Genomic DNA, 20783 nt, shown 5'->3' on the forward strand with positions numbered 1-20783 from the left:
TGTAGAATTCTTTACTGTTGTGGGCTGTGGAGGCCGGGTCATCCAGGCTGAGAGAGACCGATTCTCTGATCTGATCAATCATGATCTTATTGAATAGCAGAGGAGACTCGATGAGCTGAGTGGCCTACTTCTGCTCATACATCTTGTGTTCTTTATAGAAGCTTTGGATGGCCCAGTCCTTCTGGTGCTGATCTGAGCTCTTTGTACGGTTTACAAATTTAATTGTTTTTAACTGGAACATTCTTTCGCTCACTGGAACGGTTTGTAAAAATGTCTCCTCCAGAATGAACGTTAATCCAATGAGGAATGTCTGGAAAGGATCTTGACCAAGCTTTAGGTCCCATGTACTCGTTTCTCCTTATGTGGCTCAGTGTCAAATGTCGCTTTTGTAATGGCCCTGTGAGGTGTCATTGGATATTTTATTACATTTAAAGGTACTAAAGGAATACAAAAAATTGTTTAATTTATGTTCTCAACATAGCAAAGAGTACAATAATTTAGCAGCTGTGTTACTGAATTATTAATCCAGAGAGATATGTTCCAATCCCATGAGAGCAACTGTGGAATTGAAATTCATTTAATTATGGTGACCATGACACTACAATATCAGATTGTAGTCAAAACGAATCTGGATCCCTAATGTCCTTTTGGGGAAAGAAATCCTCTGTCCTTACCCGGTCTGGCCTACATGTGACTTTTAGCTACCCTTTGAAACTGTCTGGCAAGTCACTCGGCTATATTCACGGTGAATCTCTGAATCCAGGATAAGCTAAAAATGCGAGACTTGCCGGTGACACTGAAGTTGCATGAATTAATTTTAAAAATAAATTCCAGACCTCAATGTATTGAGCTGTTGAAATAAAATTATTTTTGTCTTTTTGCAGTCATCACTAACCAACAGTGACATAATGTTTGTGAAGTTACATGCCCCCTGGGAAGTTCTTTGTAGATATGCAGAATTAATGAATGTACGAATGCCTTTCAGGTAAGCAAAAATTAGCCATTTTTCCTCCCGTTATCCTGTTGGCAGTTTTGTCTGTATTTTTGTTGGATCAGGGTAAAACAGGATTGTTAAATTGATGCTGGGAATGTCCAATAGACTGTTGGCATCTCTAGAAGAAAGGTAGATCAACATTTAGAGGTATGGTTTCTACCCCAGACATTGGCCTCTCTGCCCTCTCTTTCTGGATGTTGAGTTCCGTGCTTTTTTGGTTTTGTTTCGGAGGCTTTTGCAATGTTCCCCTGTCCAAAGGTGTCCCATCATGTAAAATCAGACCAAGAACATGTATACAATGTCATCTGCTTAGAATCAAATCTTGATAAGTTCACTGGACGTTGGCTGAAAATATTGCAAAAAAACCATTAACTGACCAGCGAGCTCCCATTAAATCCATATGCAGTTTGTCAAATATCATCAGCAGGTCACAACGGCAATCTGATCAAGGTCTTTAAGATTCTGAGGGTCATATTGGAGTTGATTTTGTTTTCATTGGTTAGTTACCAATCTGTCATGTGTGTGGAAGTAATTACCAATTTGACACTCTGAACCCAAAACATGTCCCATGCATCTTGGCTTCCCAAAATAATTGAAGGAAATATCACAACAGGAGACCATTGAGGAGATCATGCCTAAACCTGCTCTTAGAGCAATCCAAAACTAATCCTGCTGGCCCACGCTCTCCCCATAGTCATGTAATCTCCTCTAAAAAGATGCAGCATTCTCATCAACTCAATTGTTGGAAAACAGTTCTCCATTCCCTGTGGAAAGAAATGTCTCCAAACCCACCTCTGTCATTCTGATTTAGTCTTGCAGATCTATGTTTAAAATTCTCCTTCTTTTTCCATCCATCCCATTAATGTTTAAAAGTGTATTGTTGACGGTCTCTCGTGTCTTTTTGAATTGTTTTCCATGTTTGATCTGTTAATCTCTCCTTTTAGTCTTTTCTCCTACCTCTTGCAGGCTTATGTCTTCAATCTCCCTTTCCTTCCTTGATAGTTCATACTGTAACTGACGACGGGTTTTCTTCTCGACTGGCTTCATTTTTGCTGTTCTTCCAGGAGAAAAATCTATTACCTGCAGCGGCGATACAAGTTCATGAGCAGGTTCGTGTGTCTGACGATTTGCCCGAGACCTAATCCCATGAACTGAAAGACTGCTTGCTTCTGTTTCTTACTGAGACTAGAAGGTTCCCTAACTGTTTCTTGACGATGTAACATTTTCTTGAGATTCAATATGAGCAATGGTCACACCATGATGAAAGACCAAGACCAACTTCCCTTACCTTCTGTTACGCCACAGTATTTTCTAAATAGAAACACCTTGCTTTAGACCCTTTGTTTACACCACTTGCAGTAGTCCAGTAAAATATTGCATGCAGTCAACAGTATCCATTTCAAAGAACTTGCTTGCTGACTGTACAAGCTTGTAATGCTACGAACGTGTATAGGCCCGTTAATTTTGTTGTGGGTCGTCTTCATTCAACTGGAGGCAATGCCACCATTGGCCAAAGCTTCTATTGAGGACATGCATATCTTGCAAAGTCTACCTTGTACAGTAGGACATTTTGCTAAGAAAGGATTGAGCAGACACGAGCCCTGTCAAACATGTATAAATAGGAGTTTGGAGTATATCATATGGGATCAGGAGCTTGCTCTGCTTTTCAATGAGGTTGTGGCTGATCTTTGACCTCAACTCCACATTCCCACCTGTCCCCCATATTCCTAATTCCCTTAGTGTCCAAGAATGTATCAAGCCCAGGCTGAATATTCTCCATGATGGAGTATCCACATCTCTTTGGAGCAGAGAATTCCAAGATTCACAGCCCTTTGAGTGAAGATATTTCTCCTCCTCTTGGTCCAAAGTGGCTGAGCCCTTATCCTGACACTCTGACCCCTCGTTCCTGACAAACTGTTGAACTGGTTTTGGGTATACGATGGGACTACCAACAAAGTGAGAAATAGACTTTACATACCTTGATAAAAATAAGATAAAACCTCGAGTATCAATTTTGACCTCTTATGCAATTGAGCTAATGAGAGATGAGGAAATGTTTCATTATTGTTTAAATCAAATCTGTGACTATAAACTGATTATACGTACTAGGAACTCTCCTGTGGAGTTGCTGATGGGTAGGTTGCAGGAGACGAGGGCAATGACTGCCTAAGCCCAGAGTGTCCTAGGACTTGAAAATGATGATGGATGGTGTTCATTAGACTCTTGTGTGTCCTGATGCTTCAATGCTGAATTTGAGGCAAAGTCTGTTCTATAACCAGTTTTGAAATGCTGCAGTGCGCATCGTGATGAGTCAGGAGCAGAGGAGGTTAAGTTCAAGGTGCAAGGGCCAGACACACATCTCAGCAACAAGTCATTTAACATTTCCATAAAATTAACAAAGCTGAACAATTCTTGCAAGCTTCACATTGTTAAAAAAATCTTTCAACTCTTTCCCCGAGTTGATTTTAATGCCAGTCATGTCCATTTGCAATTGGGACGGCCAAATCTGCCAGTGTGTTCAAACCCAAGACTCCTCATAAATCTTTGTTTTTAAAATCTGAACTTTTACTGGTGGAAGTAATGGCCCAAGGATTGGAAAAATTACAATCACAAAGTTATTTCTGTGCAAGTTAAACCAGCATAAATCTGGAAATTGGGCAGTGCTGTTAAAGCAAAGGCTAAATGGACTCTTGAAGCTGTTTCTTTTCACAAGATGTAGACAATTAAAATGTGATGCCAGCAAAGCTAAGTATTTTCTATTTTATCTATCCATTTCATAAAGTCCAAATGAGACACTTTGAACTTGAAATTGATTCTCGGTGATTGTACCTTTTAGCCAAATAATCAGATATTGCTTTATTGATGTTACACGTATAGAACATAGAACATTACAGCGCAGTACAGGCCCTTCGGCCCTCTATGTTGCGCTGACCTGTGAAACCACTCTAAAGCCCATCTACACTATTCCCTTATAGTGAATGTCACAAGTTTAAATCCGATCACAACCAGGAAAGTGGATTTGTTTTGAGAGTGTAAAGTATGAAACTTGTAAAGGAACTTGCATTTGTACAGTACCTCTGCAATCCCAGGACATTCCAAAGAACTTTGCAGCAAACGTAGCACTTTTAAAGTGTAGTTACTATAGGAAACGTGATCGCCAAGTTGTGCACAGCAAGATGCCACAAAATATAAGACTGTGACCAGATCAACTGTGTTAGGGATGTTGGTGTATTCACCGACTTGCCCTCTGACCAAGTGCTCGTTTAAAATTGGTGCCACGATCGAAGTGCCCAAGATCGTCAGTGAGGTGTTAATTCAGCAAATCTGAGTGCCATCAAGCTATTGAAGTTCTGCAGATGGTGGAGTGATGCCAGAGTCCCAGGAAATTACAGTGACACGAGTATTGCATAAGTCACTTAGACCACAGGTCACTGGGACCGCTGGGCAGCACGGTAGCACAGTGGTTATCACTCTTTCTACACCGCTCCAGGGTCTCGGGTTCGATTTTCTGGCTTGGATCACTGTCTGTGCGGAGTCTGCACGTTCTCCCTGTGTCTGCGTGGGTTTGCTCCGGGTGCTCTGGTTTGCTCCCACAAGTCCCTAAAGATGTGCTGTTATGTGAATTGGACAATCTGAATTCTCCCTCTATATACCCGAACAGGCGCCGAGTGTGGCGACTGGGGGCTTTCACAGTAACTTCATTGCAGTGTTAATGTAAGCCTACAATAAAGATTATTATTATTTGTGTTGTTAAACCGATCCGAGAACATTCAGGAAATACTGAACCAATGCATAATTTATTATTTAGCTGTTAAATTGTATTCTGGGTGGAACCTACTCTACCCCTTAACGGCCACAAGGTGTAACTGTGCCCGATTTGGGTCAGTTAGAGATTAATTGCTCCAGCAAATACAGAGATGAGAGTGTTTAGACTGACGTTTTTGAGTCATGCATTTGCAACACCTGAAATATTTAACCTTTATGTATTTGTCCCAATGAAGTATAAGCATTAAGATTAGACCATTTAATAACAGTTCAACATTTTTGTAACCAGGATGGAGAAAAGGTTGAGCCGGTTTCGAGGGTGGTTGCCGAGGAAACCTATGAAGCTGGACAAGGATACATTACCGGATCTGGAGGATACCGACTGCTACACAGCCCCTTTCAGCCAACAGAGGATCCATCAGTAAGTATTGCTCTCCTCCAACAGCTCTCAAAGCATTGCAAAGCGGGTGCTGGATGTTCCTGTATTCAGTTCTTCTATTCCTACAAAAGCAATTTTCCAAGGATTGGGAACATCCTTCTGTGAAGATAAAAGCCAAATGGCCACTTTAATGAAAGTTTAGAGCAAAACATTACAGATGCTGGAATGAAAAGTGGTCACTTAATGCAAATGAAAAGTAAGCAAACCTTACAAATGCTGAAAATCAGAAATAAAAACAAAGTGCTGGAAATACTTAGCACGACTGATTGGGGGGGGGGGGGGAACAAAAGAGAAAGTATGGGATAGGTTTAAAGGCAGGAGAGATTGAATAACAAAAGGCAAAGAGAGTGATGACCATTGGTCCAGAGAAAATGTTAATGGAAGAATAATGAGCAGCTCTGTCTGAAAGCAAACCCCTGATGCAGACTGACCTTTGGGGATGGGTTGGGAGGGCAGAGTTCATGGTGGGAAGTTGGGTGAGTCCCAGAAGGCTGTAAAGGGCCTAAATAGAAAATTAGGTGCTGTTCCTGGAGGTTTGTGTTGAGCTTCACTAGATATTTGAGTACTACTTCAGCTAGTCCTCTGTCTCCAGAGGAAAATCTCCCTTTTGGTCCTTAATTACCCCTAACCTTTAACCATCTGTTTGACTACACTTTTCAGTATCTTGGATGATGAATTCGAGAATTGAGTTTCCAAGTTTACTAATGACATCAAGGTGACAGTAATAATGTGGCCTTGGAATAAGAGGAAAATCTGGCAGTATTTTGGGGAAGAGTTCCAGATTTCCATAATCTTTGTGTATGAACAACTGTTTCCTGATTATCACTCCTGTACAACCTAGCTTTATTTTAAGGTTACAGCCTCATATCCTGGTCGCCTATTCATGTTATATTGGACCCAGTGTAAGCTGTAGCTAAGGGGATTCTCACAATGGCTTTAATCCAAATGTTCCAACTAGCCTTGCATTCAGTCAACAAGCTCAAATTAGCTGGAAAATAATTGCTCAGATAATAAAACTCTCAGTGCCGTAATACTGCAGGGCTGAAAAGTGGCAATGAACATTTACGCCGCAGAAGTGCCAGGCTTGACCATCTCCAACAAGAGAGAATTTAACTATTCCCCTCATTTGACATTCAATGGCATTAGCATCACCAATTCCCCAACTATATAAATACGGTGGCATTTTTAAAAATTTGTTCATGGGATGTGGGTGTCACTGACTAGGCCAGCATTTATTGCCCATTCCTAATTTCCCTTGAAGGTGGTGGCGAGCTGCTTTGAACCACTGCAGTTCATGTGGTGTAGATGCACCCACAGCGCTGTTAGGATTTTGTCCCAGCGCCCGTGAAAGAACGGTGATATCGTCCCAACTCAGGGTTGTGAGTGGCTTGGAAGGGAACTTGAGGTGTGGTGTTCCCATGCATCTGCTGTCCTTGTCCTTCTTGATGATAGGTGCTGTCTAAGGAGCCTTTTGTTCCTGCAGTGCATCTTGCAGACGGTGCACACTGCTGCCACTGTTCACCAGTGGTGAAGGGAGCATGTTTATGGATGGAATACGAATCAAATGGGACTGCTTTGTCCTGGATGGTATTGGGCTTCTGAGTGCCGTTGGAGCTGCAATCATCAGGCAAGTGGAGAGTATTTAATCACATTCCTGACTTGTGCCTGTGGACAGGCTTTGGGGAGTCGAGAGGTGATTTACTCACTGCAGGATTCCTAACCATTGACCTGCTCTTGCAGCCGCAGTATTTATATGGCTAGTCTAATTCAGCTTCTGGTCAATGGTAACTCCCAGGATATTGATAGTGGGGGATTCAGTGATGATAATGCCATTAAATGTCATGGGGTGATGGTTAGATTCTTTCTTGTTGGAGACTTATGTGGCACGAATGTTACTTGCCAGCCCAAGCCTGGATATTGTCCAGATCGTGTAGCCAGTCCATGTGCAAACGCAGCAAGAGCAGGTCAGAGGCTGATAATTCTGTGGCGAGTAACCCACCTCCTGACTGCCCAAAGCCGATCCACTATCTATAAAACACAAGTCAGGAGTGTGATGAAATACCCTCCAATTGCTTGGATGAGTGCAGCTTCAAAGAAACTTGCCACCATCCAGGACAAAGTCGTTTGATTGGTATCCTATTCACTCTCGCTGCTACCACTTTTATATTGGCCGTGGCACGTATCATCTACAAGATTCACTGCAGCAACTCGCCAAGGCACCTTCCTATCACCTGGAAGGGCAAGGGCAGCAGGCACATGAGAAAACCACCACCTGCAAATTCCCCTCCACAGCACACACCCATACTGACTTGGAAATATATCACTGTTCCTTCACTGCTGGGTCAAAATCCTAGAATTCCCTCCTTAACAGCACTTGGACAGCAAGGCAGATCACCATTCCCTTCTCGAAGGCAATTGGGGATGAACAATAAATGCTGGCCTAGCTAGCACTACTCCCATTCTGGGAATATGTAAAAATGTGAGTATAAATGGTTGATTACTATCCTGGACTTCTTTTGAACATGAGCAGTGGGATTCTCCGTCGGCGGAATCCTGTACTTTGCTGGCAACGCACCCACACTCGTGGGTTTCCCGATTGGTGTGGGGTGGCCAAAATGGGGAAACCACATTGGCTGGCTGCAGGAAAGGCGAAACCGGCTGCTGGCGGGGGTGCGCCGCACTGGAAAACCGGGCTGGAGGGATGGAGTATCCCGGGGAGGTCTTTCACCTTGGGTAAGCAGCCATCTCCACATTGAAGTGGTTGGGATCTTTTGGAGGCTGATGTCCACCACTGGGCTTAGTCCTATGAATAATAATGGATGCTTAATGGGACCCCTGGATGGCAAGGTTTAACACCTACCTTAATTTTTGCTTTTCCCAACAGGAAATGTTCACAGTAAATCTCGTGTAGCCAATGGTTAAAGTCAAAGAAACTTTATCCAGTTAACCCACCTGTTGTGAAGTTCAATGAAGCCGCTGGAATTAAAATTCCCTAAATTTCATTTCTGGAGCAGCAGGTGTGTTATCATGGCACATCCCCAAAAAAAAACTACTCCTGGAATTGGCAGGCAATCTAATCTAGCCTCGTGTCTGTGGACTTGGACGACTGTCAGCAATCTCTGCTCCCAGTGTGGACAATATTAAGTGTCGTATTCCTTGTATCCGTATCCCTCATTACTGATGTGTTGGGTGTTCTGGATCACATACAGGTCACCAACATTTGAAGTAGTGCAACACTATTTTATTAAAAGGTTAACTATTTAAACATACTTGAACTGTGGGTAAATACGATACCAGCTTTAACTAAAGACCTTTGCCTTGTCCTAACCAGTTGATGCACTCAGCACATGGTGAATGTCTGTGTTGCAGGCTGTGAGCTCTGTGCTCTTAGCTAGCTGTACTCGAATGAGCGGGAACTCTGATGTTCCCTGTCTTTATAGTGCGTGTGCTCTCACTGGTGATTGACTGTGGTCTTGTGTATGTTGATTGGTCCCACTGTGTGTCCATCAGTGTGTGTCTGCACCGTGATATACTGGTGTATGTTATGACAATTACATCCACTTCAATTCTACCTCGGGGATTTCTTCCAAGGTCAGCAGTTTGTCAAAGGGTACATTGTACCGAGGTGACGTTACCAAAAGGAACTGGACTGAGCTAAAACTTCCTAATCATTAAGATGAAAAAGTAAAAACCCCAAAGAGAGAATTGTAAAAACAAAACAAACAAAGGATGACAGACCTAAAAACAATAGCACAGAGAATGACTTGCTCAGTCTTTGGAAACCTCTTTCAAGTATGGATGTTACCCTTTCTAGCGGTGACATTTCACATAGAAGGTAATCAGATACCCATTAAAGTTTTAAAAAATACTCACTGGTATACAATTCAGATATGCATGATGTGACCGACTAGAAACTTAATTTGGACAGTGAGGATTAAATATCAAGTTGCAGTAATATAAAATAACTTAATCCTAAATTTAATGATCTTGAGGTAAAAGGAAAATAATTACGTTTACCAATGCGTTCACAGAAAGTGAATTTGAATATTTTATAATGTAATTTGTCCAACTTTATGTCAGGATGCTTTCCAAACACCAATAGTGATCTTTTGCATTGTCCCACATGATTGTACGCTGGATTAAAGGAAGCCTTGCGTTTCTATAGCAAATTCAGGATGCTCCCACAGTGCTTTGCAGACAGTGAGGTAAGTGCGGTAATTATAATGTAGGAAACAGTCGCTAACTAGTGCAGGCATTGTAAAACTCGGGGGTGCGACCCGCGGGAGGGTCACGAAGCCATCCGTCGTGCCGCTCCCGATCGTGCAAATCTGCGCGCAACAACCGCAGCAGCCGGCTGTTCATAACGCCGGCTGCAAGCAGCCTTCAAAATGGCCTTGAACATGTAACAAAAAATGCGACCGCAGTGCGCATGCGTGCCAGATCATCGGCGCACATGCGCAAAACTATGCGCATGCGTGCCGATGCGCATGCGTGCCCGATCAATGCGGCCGCTTTTTTTTTTTATAAACGGTCGCAGCTTTTTGTTTTACAAGTTCGGGGGGGGTTTATTCATTCATTTTAAAATTATTTTTACAAGTTTGGGGGGGGGTTATTTGATAAAATTTTACAGGAAAGAACATGCAGAACTTTGGACAGATGCAGTCTCCATACTTTCCGACACGGAAGGCTTCACCTTCATTCAACAGGTTCCATAGGAGGAGCGTGGGGAGGGCCAAAGGGACCCAAAACCATTTACTCCATTTTTGTCAACAGCAAACAAGGCAAGAGCAAATGGTGGGTCGTGAAGTTCGGCCGGCGTGGGTCGCGAAGGTTTGCCGGTTGGTAAAAATGGGACCCGGAAAAAAAGTTTGAAGAACACTGAACTAGTGTACAGCAAGCTCCCACAAAAAGGATGAGAATGATCAGATCATCAGGTTTATTACTTTTGGGTGAGGGATAAATATTGGCCAGTATCCCTAGGCGAACTTCCCTGCTGTCCTTCAAATAGAGGTCACAGGGATTTTAGGTGCACTTATGCGAATAGATTGGCCCTCAATTTAGCAAAACAAAATGATGCAGATAATCTAAAAAAAAAACCAGAAAATCATGGAAATATTTCGCAACAAAGCACGTCTGGCAGCATCTCTGGGAGAAACAGTTAACATTCTAGTTCTTTTGGGCGCGTTCGAGCGACCACTATGTGCCTGAAAGGCAGCTAGCCACGGCGCAGCATGGCTGACAGAAGCCAAGAGACCCCGATCCTCGGGAGATCTAATGGGATTTTGTGAGACATTACGATGTCTCACTTTAATGTGCAGATTCCCGTGTTACTGGGGGCATGGGTTAAATCTCCTTAGCCTCTGACCTAGGGCGAGTGCCGTTCAGTACTGGTCTCCACAAACATGGGCCAAACGGAACGGTGCTCATGGTATCCCAGTGGATCGGAGACCACTTGGTGCATGCCCTCTGTGCTGAGTGGCACCCTGGCGGTGCCAGCCTGGCACACTTGCAGTGCCAACTGGGTGCCACCCTGACACTGTCAAGGTGCCCAAGTGGCGTGCCAGCTGGCAGGGGCACTGCCAGGGTACCAGACTAAGCTGGCATTTTTTTGCGCACTGGTGATGTGGCCAGAGGTGCCCTGCGTGAGTATAAAGGGAGGTGTGGGGAGGCTGCAGGGGGGGCCGGGGACCCTCCCATAGTGTGATGGGATGGTTGGCGATCTTTTAAAAATGGCGTCCCAATCTCTCTGCACTGAGTAATTCTGGCGAGCGGAGCTCCTCCGTGTACAAAATGCGGCTATGTGTGGCCTCCGCCGCGTGTTCCCACTGCCCCTTGTCTAACACGAGTGGTATTTTATAGTCATGTGTTTTTCGGCATTGCGAGTGCCGGGAAACACGTGGCTAAACCCACTCGCCCTAGGGCTTTGTTCTGTTTTAATTAAATCGCGCCCATGATCTTTCATTGAAATATCTTATTCAAAGGACGACACATCAGCCCTCAGTGATGCGCTGGCCAATTGGCCTATATGTTTGTGCTTGGCCTCTTGAGTGGGACATGAATTCATGACCTCCTGACACGTGCAAGAGTACCACTGATCAGCCACTGCTGACATTTAAATTAGAAAGCCAGAACTTCGATCTTTTGATGTGTAACCGCTGGAAGATGCGCTGGGTGACCCCTCTGACATCGCAATGCACTGACTGTGGGAATTGTCTGGGACGTTTGGACGGCTGATGGGGCAGTTCTCCTGAGGTTTGAATGATTCCAACTTGCTTACCAATTTGCTTTCCCAGTGTTGGGATCCCGTCAAGAACCCAACTATTTGCAATTTGTAAAACTGAGCAAATTTTACTGCACGTGTTAAAATAAACTTTAATTTAAAGTTAAACCCCGAATTAACCGCATTAGCAACAAAGTAATAGCTTTATAATTAATAGTTACAATTAATAATTACAACTGTGCAGCATCTTTGGAGAGAGAACCGTTCAGGACCAAACAGAAATGTTGCTGTTCAGATGAGAGTTCTAGGATCAATTGACAACTGACCTGGCTCCTCCCATTAACTACATCATCTGTACCCAAAGCACAAGACAATTCTGTCTTTTCTTATAAGCTGCCCTTTGTTTAACCAGGACCAAACACAATACCCCTCATAAATTATCTACACCCTCGGGGTCTTTCAAACGTGAACAATATTCTATTAGCTAGCTACCTGTAAACAAGTAAATGGTTCTCAAGATCTAGGAGCAGAACACTTCACCTGCAAATCAATCACAGATCTGGCAGTATGTATGCTAATCCAGGTTTTAATAAAAATGCAAAAAATATAAAATGACAATTTCTTGCATTCATCACACCAGGAAACATTCGAAAGATGAAAATCAGTTCCAGCTCCTGTATAGCTATAGTACTGACGTTCCCCCACCACTTAACGCACATACTTACCTTCTCACCGTAACTTCTCAAGTGGCTTTGGAACATTTAAAATTGCCGGAATATGACTGCTAGTGGTGTGAAAAGGGGGAGTGGCTTGGCTTTCTCTGACAATCCTTCTCTGTGAGGAAGGATTCCAGGAACAGATACACTCCTCTTTTCTGAGGAGGCTCAGTTTGGACGTCTGGGGGAGAAATGCAGAGTTCCAGTGCAATAGAAGCGGAGTGACAGTTTTGGAACTAGGTAGCTCTGAAATCTGTGAAAGTGTAAATGCTTGTAAAATTATTAACCTTTTTCAGTTTTGTCCATCACCTCGCCCCCTCCCCGCTCACATCTCTATACTATCCACCAATCCTCTGATCTCTGCCATCCTGCACATTGAATCTATTTGCTCTGCTATTTTATGCCAGCCTGTGACTGCTCTCTGCTTCACCTGGGAAGATTTGTAGCTCCCCCTGTGCATTACTTGATCCGTACCAGTATATGCTTCAATCTGCAGTGTGACTCTGTGAACTAGAAAATATACTATGCAGTAGAAAACCTAAGCAGCTTGAGTTAACCAATGCAAAATTAGTAGTCTCCCTCAATGCTGCTTTGCAGACGAAAATGCAAATAGCAAAAAAGTGCACAAGCTAATTCCACACGTACAATTCAAAAGTGATTAATTTGCACTATAACGTTCCCACATTCATCTCCTATTTGTGTGTGTGTGTGTGTATTTTGGGGGGGGGGGGAAAGAGAGAGGTGGGGTGCTGGAGTTTTATTTTACATGCACTCCATATATGGGATATAATGTTGTGATGTATTGATCCAGCTGTACACTGTGTTGGTGAGACATATCTGGAATCACCAGGGGGTTTCTAGTCAGGAGAGAACTTCTTCGGACTGAGACCTTTGCAGAAACCTCTGCTTTTACTGAATGTCAATATTCCAACAATACAACAAAGCCAGGCTAACTGGAAACTGCAGGCGTGCAATCCTTCAAATGATTTGGCTCCACAAATTGGTTTTGAATAACTGCTGAGAGAATTGGATCTGTAGGAATTTGTTAATGTGAATTATGTGATGCAGCTGTTACTGACTCACACCGATCCAGCATACTGAATTAAGGTTGTAGTTATCAAGATTTGATATCTTTCTCCCCCACCCCCAAATTTGTACCATGTTATGATTTAACTTTGTTTAGGATCAATCTTTTTGGCAATTTGGTGAACTTGCTTCACCTTTTCCAAGTTTGTGTTTTATTGTAGGTCAAAAGCAGTGTTTTTTTCAACAGTTCACAGTACATCTTCCAATCCAACATCCATCTCTTTGCAACCTGCTGCTTTCTTTCAAAGATCTAATTCTTTATCTGTAATTTTACTCTATATGCTCATACCTTGAAGCATTCATCAGGGTCCATTGTATCCTGCAATATTCAATCTCTTCCCCCCCCCCCCCCCCCCCCCCCCGCCTCCTGCCCCCTCAAACTAATGTTGAAGAGAGTTGTTAAACTAGATGTAGTGATATCATGTTGTGTTGTAATTCACCAACTGACCACTAGGAGTCTCATCAGTATATAAGTGAATGTTAGAGTCAGCTGACTTCAGACTGGCTGGAGGAAGCTGAAGAGAAAGGTTGCTTGTGTAATGATTTTACTGTTATCCATCTGTTGCCTTGCATATAGTTTACTCACAATTAATGTTAATAAATCATTTAGCTACAAGTGTTCTTGTAATGACTCAGGTCATCCGACAAGAACATTGCACTAGACATCCTTCTGAAACCGCGTTGGCTGCCATTTAACAAGGGATGCAGATAATGAAAAGGATTCCTACTGACTAATTCCATTCTGTTGCCAGCTGATGATGCAAGCTGAGCAGGCCTGTAGCCTAATCGAAAGGCAGAATACTGCATGTGCTGGAAATTGGGGAAGAAAAACAAAATGCTAGAAATACTCAGCAGGTCGGGCAGCACCTGTGAAGAGAGGAACGAAGTTCACCGGGTGAATTTAATGGATGGGCCGATTGCCTGCCCTTCCCTGGGCCTAAACGCAGTTGCCACTGTGAAATCTGGCATCCCCACAGTGATTTAATGCTAGGATACCTGTAACTATTTAAGATTGGGACTTGCGCCCCTCAGGGGCAGTCTGATTAGCTGGCAGCTCTGTAGTCCCAGAGGTGAGTAGTTGCCACTGCTGGGACCGCCAGTATTCCCTGAGAAGAACTGATGGATAATGGATATGGACTTGAGGCGGGTCAGGAGATTTTGGGAAGGACAGCTGCAAAGCCTCAGTGAGTGGATGGGAGGGGGCAGTTAGAGAGGCCAGGGGTGGAAAATTTTAAAGGGGTAACATGTTTGTGGATAAGGGTTGTCCCAATGGGCACTTGAGACCCCCTGCTTTTCTGCCAAACTGTTCAGCTTCCTTCTGCCCCACCCTGCAGACCAAATAATTGCAGCAGAGGGCAGGATGAGACCCTCAAGTGGCCACTAATTGTCCACCAAAATATCTCAATGGGCCTAAGAGTGGGCAGGCTGCATGCTGAAAAATGAAATGAAATAAATCGCTTATTGTCACAAGTAGGCTTCAAATGAAGTTACTGTGAAAAACCCCTAGTCGCCACATTCCGGCGCCTGTTCGGGGAGGCTGGTACGGGAATTGAACCGTGCTGCTGGCCTGCCTTGGTCTGCTTTAAAAGCCAGCTCTTTAGCCCTGTGCTAAACCAGCTCCTATGCTGGCGGAGAGTCCTAAAGTTCCTTGCAATTCTTCAGGCCTGTGGCCTTTCATTAGAATCCTGTAGCCTAATCTTTCTTTTGTTTTCGGTTCTAATAATTGAAACTTCCTTGTGTTCATTGACTCCATTGTAATGAGTGCCAGCACTTGTCAATTCTATCCCTTCACTCAATTACCACCACAGGGTATAAAATATCACATGCGGATTTACCGATTTTTTTGAGTCCTATATCAAAACCAGCCCGTTCCATTACAGAACCTCCAGTGATGGGTCATGTGCTAACATGGGTGTCGCTAGCTCTTTAATAATATTATTATTATTTTTGTTAAAGATATGTGGAACATGGGGCAAAAAATAAGCACACAGACTGTCACTGACGAGCCATGATCCCACTGAATGACAGGACAGACTAGAGGAATGGGACTAATCTGAACAGCACTTTGAGTTGGCAGAGAGATTTGCTGTAAGATTCGATGATCCTAAGAAATGTAAAAATGTTAGAAGGAATAAGAAATGAATAATTCCCCGAGTCAAATCTAGTATTGGGAATTCTCTCAGCGAGACTCCATCATTTTCAGAATTAACTGTATCAATTGCCATTTGTGGAACGTCTACTGCACTTATTTCACTCCTGAAAGAGCTGGCTCCAGTTTTCAGACTATGCCCCCTGGCCCTTGTCTTCCCAAGCAGCAGAACTATTTTTAATTTACTCTACCTTTTCCCATTAATAGCTTTAAAAACTTGATCAAATCGCTCCTTAACCTTTTTTAAATGACAAGAGAATAACATCCTAGTTATTGGAATCTCTTGTAATTTATACCATGGGAGTCCAGGCAGCATTCTGGTAATTCCATGCTGTACTCCCTCCAATTGTAATAAGCCTCCCTTCCTAAGATGTTGTGCCCAGAACCGCTCTCAGTAACTCTAGGTGTGGTCTAACCGGGGCTTTGTATAGCTGAAGGCAGATTTCAATCCCCTGGTGTTCTAGTCCTCCAGATATAGAGGCCAGTATTCCATCAGCCTTTTTGATTATTTTCTGTACCAGTTCATGACATTTTAATGATTATTGACCTCCACTGTTTCTAGCTCCTTATTTCACAAATACCCTGGGCGCGATTCTCCGAGTCCCGCGCCGGAAATTTGCCGCAACCGCGCCACGCCACCCGATGCGCGATTCTCTGAGGTGCGGAGAATCTGCGCCATTTGTGCCGGCGCGGCACTGGTCGCGGGCCGCTGTCTGCGGCCTGGCCGCCGATTCTCTGGAGCAGCTGCGCGGAAACGGCAGAGTCCCACCGGCGCCGTTCACCCCTGGTCGCTGCCGGCAGGAACTCTGCACGAAGGGTTGGGGTGCAGCCTGTTTTTGGGGGGGGAGGGCCCTCCGATGAGGTTTGGCCCGCGATCGGGGCCCACCAATCAGCGGGCCGGCCTCTTTCCACCCCCCCCCCCTCCCCCGGGCATACTTTGTTGCACAGCCGGCTGCTGAACCCCTACGCCATGTTGCGTCGGGGCCGGCGCGCTGAAGAAGTCCCCCGGGTTGGCGCAGCGCCCATTTGGCACCGGGAAGGGAGGCTGGAGCGGCATGAACCGCTCCAGTGCCGTGCTGGCCCCCTGTGGAGGTCAGAATCGGTACTGCCTGCGGCCGTTTCGCGCCGTCTTGCAACACGACGGCGCGAACACTTAGTCTCCATTTCGGAGAATCGCGCCCCCTGTGCTCGCCCGTGGTTTGTTGGAGGACCATTTTTCTTGTAGGCTTTCCGTATATGCCAACAACTTTTGTCCTTATAAATATTTATCCACTTTCCTTTTGAAAACCACTATTGAATCCACTTATGAATAAATTGCTGCACTAAAATTCGCCAGTTGCCCCTGACTCTGTGATTCTGGTTAATGACCCATTGGAAAAATTGTGTAGACCCCTAGTTTACTATTTAATTTTGATAACTGTGATGAAATTATTATTTGCCTATTGCAAAGAAGTTGAAAACCTTTTGACCTCTCGTGGTGCCTCTTTGTGGATTTCTTAAAAGTTTAAAGAGATAAATCCACTTTCCAGGAGGACTTTTCTGATCATAGCATGCACGTGTGCTGAAATGGTGACTAAAAAAATCCGTTTTATTTCAGCTTTATTATAAACAACAAAGATACGTTCTTCAACAATGCAACAAGGAGCAGAATTCTGCACCACATTTTGCAGAGGGTTAAATATGAGGAGGGCAAAAACAAAATTGGTAAGTCTTGTTGCTTTATTCTGCGAAAACATGAGTGAATGTTATTGGTTACCATTGTCATCAGTGGGCTTTTAAAAGCTAGAAGCATGCAAGGAGCAGCTGGACCCTATTGCATTCATTCAGTATGAATTGTCTTTAACTGTGTGCCTTTTTGCAATTCCTTCCTATCAGGCTTTCCATTTTATAAATTCCTTTGTCACCATTTGTAGTGGGAATTTCCTGCATAAGCTCTAGCACCTCCACTGTCGAGAAAGTGTCATGACGTGTTGACACAGGCAGTTTCCAATATAAATGAGAATAAATAAGTATTTTATAATGGGAATATAAAACCAACAACATTTGACTTTAATAGTAGGATTGAATGTCATTCGCCCTGGTCCAACATGGACTGCAGCGGTTCAAGAGGCATCTTGCCAGCACCTTCTCAAAAGGAAATTAATGATGGGGCAATAAATATTGGCCTAGCCAGTGATCCCACATCCCTTGAAGTTTTAAAAATTAACCTCCCGATTTTTACCCAGAAATTCGGGCGGCACAGCGGAGCAGTGGTTGGCATTGCTGCCTCACGGTGCTAAGGACCCGGGTTCGATCCAGGCCCTGGGTCACAGTCCGTGTGGAGATTGCACGTTCTCCCAGTGTCTGTGTGCGTCTCACCCCCACAATCCAAAGATGTGCAGGGTAGGTGGATTGGCCACGCTAAATTGCCGCTTAATTGGAAAAGAAAGAATTGGGTACTCTAAATTTTTTTTTTTTTAAATCTTTAAAAATTCCGCTGGTAATTATTCTACTAGTCACCAGTAGACACAGACACGACTTGTATGCAGGGACTAATTTTAACATGTAATGTTACTCAATACATATCAAAGGGATTTTATTCCTGGAGAATTTTGTTTGTCAGCAATAATGTTGTTGGGACTATCTCTGTATATGGGATAGGATATTTAGGACACAGATGTGGAGAAATTTCTTCACTTGGAGGGTGGTGAACCTATGGAATTCCCACAAGGCTGTGGAGGCCAAATCACTGAACATAAAAAGGAAGGTTATGGGGAGAGCACTGGGGTGTAGAGTTGAGTTATAGGGTCAGCCATCATGTTGAATTGCAGAACAGGCTGAAATGGCAATGGCCTACTCCATTTTCTATGTTGCTGTAACTTTACACCCATCAGTTCCTAATATTATCGGTATGCATTTCTTAATGTACCTGTGAAGCATGACTTTTCAATACTTGATCAATGCCTCAGTTTTAAAAAAACTCAGTTTAATTGAATAAAGAAATGAAACTTTGTCCAATAATATTTCACAGTTTTGTTGTAAATTCACAATTGCTCTTAGCTTGGGTGCAGGTATGCTCATTCCTTATTACAGTCTCTGAGCCTCGACAATTTGGCAGAATAACTTCATGGAACAAAAAGTAATAATTGGACCTTTTTGGTTTCCAAGTAGAGCTGAGAGTCTTGTTTAATGTTCAGCATCACTTCAATCCAACATGACATTCTGACTGACCTCTAAACATCCAGTGTGTTAGGATTGATGCTATTGAACATATTTTGTGCATTACAGAGGAGTGTTAATTGTTAAGAGTACTCATTACATCAGGGGAAGGTCAATGGTCATTGATGTCAACATTTCTTTATCAATAGTTTAAGGGCATTACAATAATAAACACAAATTAATCAGTTGTTGGCAGGTTTCTGTGTAGTTGGTTGAAAGGTTATTTTACATCACTCCATTCATCATCTCCGCTTCTTATGCAAGTTTAATCTGTAGGAACACTGATAAAGCCAAAAATACTATTACAAAATAATTAATGCTTCATGTTTTTAGAAAGTATGGAGAATCACAAGCTGAGATAATGAATGGCATGATGTAAAGTAACCTTTCCACTAACTCTACCAATGGCTAATTAATGAGTATATATTAAACACAAGTTTCCATGGTGTAGATATATCAATGAGGAGGTCATTGGCCCATTGACCTTTCTCTGACATAATGAGTACGCATCACAATTAACACTCCTCTGCAATTTAAAAATGTCCAACAACATCCATCCAAAAATGGTATTTATAGTTCGGTCAGTATATCATTTTATTCTGAAGTGACACTGAATATTAACCATCCAGCCCTAGTTGAACCTGCACTGCCCATTAGCAGTCATTAACCTGTCCTTGCGATGTTCCACCTACACCGTGTGTACGATGAACCAAAGTGATAGTAAAAGAGAAACTATGGATAGTATGACCATCTATCAGGAAGCAATGATGTTAAGTCGTTACAAAATTATTACAGCAGAGATGGCTCAAAAACAAAGTCACTTGCACAAATCTCATGTGTGGCCAGTGAAGTCCAAGTGAGGAATAAGTGGGGTTGGAGGGGTAGAGGAAGGTGGTCTGTTGTTCCACAAACACTTCATTCCTGATTGAAAGGCTTGGAATCGCCAGATCTGAATTGAATCTCCAAGTGAGAAGATCCATCAAATCACCGATGCCCGTATTAGAGAGAGCAGATGAAGCTGGCCTTCATCTCACATTGTGTCTTGTGCTGGCCAGGCTTAGTCATCCCAAATAAATCTGTAACTCACCTGACTAGTGGAAGGTTCATTGGTGATGGGACACTGACAAAAGGAAAGAGTTGGAGGTGAGGGAATGATGACAATATTTCCATTAACTAATACAACAGGTAAGTTCAACACCAATCATGCGGTAAGTAGTTTTTTAAAACTACTCAAATTTTCAGCAGTACTTAATATTCATTTCTTTAGGACTCAATCGTTTACTTGGCAACAACACCTATGAGGCAGCGTTCCCACTTCATGAGGTAAATGTGCTGCTTGCATCATAAAGTGATCGGAACTTATTGCTTATCTATCAATTGCGCTCTTTTGCAGTGCCAAATTCACCTGAAGCATCGAATATAACATTTTGTTTTAATCGTAATTGTATTCATCTTCGGTGTTGTCTAAATGCTGCAGTAAAATTCCAGAATAGCCAATGAATTGCTGAACCTCAGAAGTTTAATTGTATATTTTTCAAGAATTTAAAGGATTTGGTAGTGGGGATCTGGAGGGGCAGGGTAAACGACTTTTAAACTGTTTTCTTTCTACTGTAAGTTTCATATTTTTGTGTACCTTTTCAGGGAAGCCACAGAAGCAAAAATTCCATAAAGACTCATGGAGCCGTGAACCACCGACACCTCCTTTTTGAGTGCTGGGCCTGGTGGGGAGTGTGGTACAAATATCAGCCACTTGATCTAGTCAGGTAACCTGCAATGTTGGATCAAGCAGTCACTGTCATTGTGTAAATAATATATTTTTTCATTAAAATTTTTATTTTACAAGAGTACCCTATTTTTTTTTCCAATTAAGGCCAATTTAGTGTGGCAAATCTACCTACCTGGCACATCTTTGGCTGTGGGGGTGAGACCCACGCAGACACGGAGAGAATGTGCAAACTCCACATGGACAGTGACCCGGGACCTCAGCGCCGTGAGGCAGACGTGCTAACCACTGAATAATATAATTTTGAGACACATCCATAATATGGCAGCATAGAATGTTGCAGCACAGGGGGAGGCCATTCATGTCATCATGCCTGTGCTAGCTCTTTGTTGGAGCTATTATTCGACCGTCCACCTCTTTTCCCATAGCCCTACAGTTTTCCTTTCCAGGATCTATCCAATTTCCTTTTGTAACTTACTATTAATTTTTTTTC

The 20783-nt window shown here is 43.2% G+C and overlaps 1 protein-coding gene across 5 annotated transcripts in view; it reads left to right on the plus strand.

Moving 5' to 3' along the window:
* The window catches only part of LOC140396330 (anoctamin-4-like), a 286419-nt gene that overhangs the window by 201871 nt on the left and 63765 nt on the right, over positions 1–20783 (plus strand). For all 5 annotated transcript variants that reach the window (XM_072484841.1, XM_072484842.1, XM_072484844.1 and 2 more), the window contains 6 exons: positions 885–985; positions 2059–2103; positions 5049–5180; positions 16967–17073; positions 19835–19890; positions 20209–20330. In XM_072484841.1, coding sequence (XP_072340942.1) covers positions 885–985; positions 2059–2103; positions 5049–5180; positions 16967–17073; positions 19835–19890; positions 20209–20330 — 563 coding nt within the window. The remainder of the gene's footprint in view (positions 1–884; positions 986–2058; positions 2104–5048; positions 5181–16966; positions 17074–19834; positions 19891–20208; positions 20331–20783) is intronic.

Source organism: Scyliorhinus torazame, chromosome 19 (assembly GCF_047496885.1).
Source record: "Scyliorhinus torazame isolate Kashiwa2021f chromosome 19, sScyTor2.1, whole genome shotgun sequence".
NCBI classification, from domain to species: Eukaryota; Metazoa; Chordata; class Chondrichthyes; order Carcharhiniformes; family Scyliorhinidae; genus Scyliorhinus; species Scyliorhinus torazame.